A 5,213-nucleotide genomic window follows, 5' to 3' on the forward strand; every position below is an offset into this window, starting at 1 on the left:
TCTGTCTCCGCAGCTGTGACACGTGCCTAACTCTGTCATCCTCAGAAGGATGTGATTCACTCATTGGCTCACCGCTATGTGCCAGGCCCCCTGTGCTGAGGGTCCCGAGAACAGACAGCCCCACCCCTGCCATCTAGAGCAGCCGGCAAACGAGGGCCCGCAGGCCTGTTTTCGTACAGCCTTTGTGTACAAGTGCATTTCACATCTTTCAAGGGTTGTAAAAAAAAAAATAAAATAAAAGACAGAAACCACCTGGCTGGCCAAGTCTAAAATATTGGCTCTCTGACCCCTCAGAGCAGTCTACTGACCCTGACCTAGAGGTGAAGAGAGAATGCATGGAAGGTGCTGAGCGCAGGGCCTGGCACATAGTAGGTGCTCAGTCAATGGCAGCTGGTGGCAGTGACCGCAAGTGGATCAAATGCCTAGAGAGACACAGAAAGTGCTGAGCAAAAGCCATCAGCAAAAGCAAGCATCGCCGTGCACTGGATGTATTAGTGGCTGAGAAACGAGCAGCCAGGAGTATTTCTTTCATTGAACAAGCTGTCCACTTCATGGGTGGTAGCCACGTGGTACAGATAGGGAAACTGAGGCTGGCCCAAGATTATCCCCGACCCATTCTTCATCACCACCCCCCAGGGAAGTGATTTGCTAGCACCTACTATGTGCTTGGCCCCAGAGGGGTGGTATGGTGAAGAGTCCGGCTTCGGGCTGCGTGGCCTGGGTTCCACCCTACCACGTGGTCGTGAGGGAGGTGCCCAGGGACTGGGCTGTCCCTGCCAAGGCCACAGTGCCTCCAGCTGTGCGGCGTCTCTCTGTTTCCCTCCTGCAGGTTCCCTGGCTAGGGTGGCTGACCTCCATGTAGGAGCCACCCCAGGGCCCCTGCTCCATGGCCAGGCAGGCATGGCCCCCCCGGGCGTGCTGGGCCTGGGCCCCATGACCAGCCACAGAGCCAGCGTAAGTGCAGCTGCATGGGCTGGGGAGCGAGGGGGCAATCTGCAGGCTTGGGGTCTGTTCAGTCACTCTGACCCTCTGTCTCTTCCTCTCCCTGCCCCTGCAGATGACCCAGTTCCCTGTTGGGGGGCAGCCCCCCTCTAGCCTGCAGGACCCAACGCAGATGTACTCTCCGGCTTCCCAGCCACCGTTCCCGCTCCCCCGAGGCACCCAGCAGGTACCAGGGGCTCGGAGGGGCCCTGGACTCGGAGACAGACACCCCTGACTTCAACTGGCCAGGAACCCCTCTGAGCCTCAGTGTACTCCCCCAGAACATGGGGGTAACATTCCCCGCTGAGTCCATGCCACGGGCTCCTTCCTTCAGTTCTCCCTAAAACCCTGCTGTGGGTGCAGACCAGACTGTCTCCGGGGGGCTGTCCACCCCACACCTCATCTCGCTTTTCTAGCCCAGGGTGGGGGTGGGGTTACCGTGAGTGATTTATGCCCTGTCTCACCGTCTCTCTCTCTGCTGCCTGTACCCTGTCCCTGCCTGTGGGAAGTGCCCTCCTGTGGGCCTGTATGGCTCCCCGTTTGGGGCACGACCTCCCTACCCCCAGCCCAGCATGGCTGTGCATTCATCTCAAGAGCTGCACCCCAAACACTACCCCAAGCCCATCTATTCCTACAGGTGAGGTCCCGGGTGGGCCGCGGTGAGGGGGGCTTGAGGGGTGAAGGATGCCTGTAGGGCCCCTCGGACAGCCAGGTGTGGTGGCCCAGACTTCCAAGGGTGGGGGGAGGGTTGGGGACTGGGAGCCCCCAGGTGTGATACGCTGTCAGGAAGGGCCACCATGTGGTCAGCTGACCCCCAGGGTTGAGAATCCACTCCAGAATTGGGCCCAGGGCAACACTCTGTCACTCACAAGCTGTGTGGCCTTGGGGAAGTGGCTTGGCCTCTCTGGGCCTCAGTTCCCCCTGATGTCTAAAGTCATCAAAATAATAGTATGTGTGACTCACAAGGTTTGGGGGAGGGGAGTAAACAGCCTCGTTAACGTCTAAAGGCCCACAGACATTATTATGGGGAAGGGATAAACAGAGGAAAAGATGGGGTTTCTCAAATCGCTATCAATGGCTGAGCTCAGGGTCAAGGAAAAAAGGGCAGGGGGAGGGGAAGATGTAGGTCCCTGAAGAGGTATCTACCGTTAGCACCATGAGTGTCGGGGCTGGTGCCCATGGGTCAAGCAGGGCAGGCTTCCCGGCGGAGGGGACCTAGGGCCGTCGGCCCGAGACGCCTTCATGCCTGGCCTGCCCACCTTCGCCTCCAGCTGTCTGATCGCCATGGCCCTAAAGAACAGCAAGACGGGCAGCCTGCCTGTGAGCGAGATCTACAGCTTCATGAAGGAGCACTTCCCCTACTTCAAGGTGAGGCGCTGCAGCCAGGTGGGGGGCAGGGGGAGAGACGGGTGCGAGAGCTGCTCTGACCTCTCCCGAGCCCTGTCAGACCCAGAAATGGCCCCAGGCAGAACCGAGCCCCCCTCCCGGGCTCCCTGTTATGCCTGAGACCTGGTGGTGAGGATGCTTGCACATGTGCACTCCCACAGACACGGGCAGAAAAATCCAGAAAGAGAAGGGGGTATTTGAGCTGGGCTCTGACGGATGAAGAGAAGCTCATGCGGCATCCCGGGGGCAAAGGGCAGAGGGGGCGACCTAGTTACTCAGCACAGGCTCCGTATAAAATAGAAGGACGCAGGACACACACCCGGTGAGAGCCGTTGCCTCTCTGAGCCTCGGTGTCCTCGCCTGCGAGATGGGGAGAGTCGTCCCCGGCTGGCAAATTAGCGAGGATTCTGCATGTCAAGGGCCTGGCAGCTCCTGGCACGTGGTTTCGTCATTAGTAATGTTGTCCTTGTTGGCATCAAAGGAGAAGGTCAGAGGTGCCAAGCTGTGGGGTCCCCAGCCTGGACAGTGTGCTTAGCAGAAATATTGTAAAATCGTGGCGGGAGGGGCGGAGGGGGAAGGGAAGGAGGGAGGGAAGGGCAGAGAGAGAGAATAGGGTACGGCATGAGGGGCATTACAGTATCCGGTTACCAAACAATAAACTAAGAGCATTTAAAACTGGCTGGCAGTTAATACACTTGACCGGTTATCCATGCATTAGCATCCTCTCGCTTGCTTGCTCCCTGAGTGGGCGAGAAAGTGGAAAACCCAGCAGCCCTGGGCCCTGTTCTCAGGTAGGAACCATGATGGAGCTGAGCTGTCGCTGCCCCTTTAATCAGGGCATCGGCCCTCCAGTTTGCCACAGTCCCCACCGCTCTCTCTCGTCTTCCCAACTCGAGGTTGAGTGTTGGACCCTGTCCTGTAAGCCTGCGAGGCCTGAGCCTGAGACCCCCCTGGAGAGAGGGTTTGCAGGGGGGGTCTCTGGAGGAGGCTCCTGCTGCCCATGTCTCCCCACAGACGGCGCCCGACGGCTGGAAGAACTCCGTGCGACACAACCTGTCCCTGAACAAGTGCTTCGAGAAGGTGGAGAACAAGACGGGCGGGTCCTCGCGCAAGGGCTGCCTGTGGGCCCTCAACCTGGCCCGCATCGACAGGATGGAGGAGGAGATGCAGAAGTGGAAGAGGAAGGACCTGGCTGCCATCCACCGGAGCATGGCCAACCCGGGTGAGGCCCAGACCCGCCCGACACCCCCATGAACACACACACACACATCACCGCCCAGCCCTCCTTCCCTCCTGTGACTTCATACTCTCCCTTCCCCACCCTCCCCAGGGGCCGCCGGCTCAGGGGCCTAGGCAGACACGTGACCAGCTGTGGAAGCCACTAAGCAATCCCTAGTCCTCACACAGAAATGCTGACACGGGTCTAAAAAATAGTAGCGCCCAGAGTGGGCAGGAGGTGGAGAAACAGGCACCTGCGTGTGCAATGGGTAGGAGTGTAAGTTGTTTGACTTTTCCAGGGCAAAGTAATAGGTCCAAACCCTGCACACTGTACCCATTTATTGGTCCAGTTATTCTGCCTCTGCCAATTAATGCTGCAGAAATCAAAGATTTGTATGTATGTGCATCTATCAACACTCACATATGCATATATCCACACTCATTTCCCTAGATAGTTGAATGTATGTGTACATACACACACACACACACACACATCTATACATGGATATCTATCTATATAAAAGCCTACGCGAACGTTTGACCGTCTGACTGGTAGTTATGCCACACACTGACCACCAGGGGGCAGACGCTTATATAAAAGCCTAAGCAAACAGTCAACTGTCCGTCTGTTATGATGCACACTGACCACCAGGGGGCAGAGGACTCTGTGACCCAGGCCCGGCCAAAGAACGCATCACAGCCTCCAGCTGCCCCCAGCGACTGGTTGGGGTCAAAGGGCAAGTGACCGAGGCCTGTGGGTCACAAGCCGTACAGAGCACCACCCAAGGACTCCCTAGAAGGGATGGGGCAGGGGCACCCTCCGGGGCGCTGACCTGGGAGGAGAGCCTGAGCGAGGGGGGTGGGGGTCACCATGAGACCATGAGGAGAGGGCGGGAGCCGTGACGAGTCTGACCTCCGTGCCTGACACAGGCAGGTGGGTTATAAAGAGAGAGAGAGAGAAAGACTGGAAGAAATATACCAGAATCTTTACCATGAATAGAGAGAACACTGGTAATTTATAGATTCTCTGCCTTTCTGTATTTCCCAGCTGGGGATCGAACCTGCAGTCTAGGTACGTGCCCTGACCGGGAATGGACCCTGCACAGGACATGCTCCAACGAACTGAGCCCCCCGGCCAGGCCGCAGTAATACCTCTTACTGTCTCTTACGAGCAGGGAGTGGCTAGGACCCCTTCCGTGCTCATTCCGTCCCAGCCTCACGGGCCTTGTGATCCCTGCCTCGCCCCCCTCTTGCAGGGCCGTGTTGAGGTTCAAGTGAAGCCCAAGAGCTCGGGGCCACCCTCTAAGGCACTGTCCCATGAGGGGAGCCACTGTCATGGTCCAGGGCGCCTCTCGTTCCTGCACAGCTTGGGTTTCATCACATTCCCACAATGACCCTGTGCAGCGCACGATGCCATCTCCTGGGTGCAGGGCCTGAGGTTCAGAGTCCGAAAGGCTTGCTCAGTCGCCTGGGTCCTCGCCCGGGGATCTGGGCTGCTAAATGACCTCTCCCCCTTGCCTGCAGAGGAGCTGGACAAGCTGATCTCAGACCGGCCAGAGAGCTGCCGCCGCCCTGGCAAACCGGGGGAGCCCGAGGCCCCCGTGCTGAGCCACGCCACCACGGTGGCC

The 5,213-nt window shown here is 58.4% G+C and overlaps 1 protein-coding gene across 1 annotated transcript in view; it reads left to right on the forward strand.

Annotated features, from left to right (window-relative positions):
• The window catches only part of FOXN4 (forkhead box N4), a 15,606-nt gene that overhangs the window by 8,623 nt on the left and 1,770 nt on the right, over positions 1-5,213 (forward strand). The window contains exons 3-8 of the mRNA XM_006762110.1: positions 830-954; positions 1,058-1,168; positions 1,491-1,618; positions 2,253-2,349; positions 3,382-3,589; positions 5,110-5,212. Coding sequence (XP_006762173.1) covers positions 830-954; positions 1,058-1,168; positions 1,491-1,618; positions 2,253-2,349; positions 3,382-3,589; positions 5,110-5,212 — 772 coding nt within the window. The remainder of the gene's footprint in view (positions 1-829; positions 955-1,057; positions 1,169-1,490; positions 1,619-2,252; positions 2,350-3,381; positions 3,590-5,109; position 5,213) is intronic.

The sequence above is a fragment of the Myotis davidii genome, unplaced genomic scaffold (genome assembly GCF_000327345.1).
Source record: "Myotis davidii unplaced genomic scaffold, ASM32734v1 scaffold478, whole genome shotgun sequence".
Classification (NCBI taxonomy): domain Eukaryota; kingdom Metazoa; phylum Chordata; class Mammalia; order Chiroptera; family Vespertilionidae; genus Myotis; species Myotis davidii.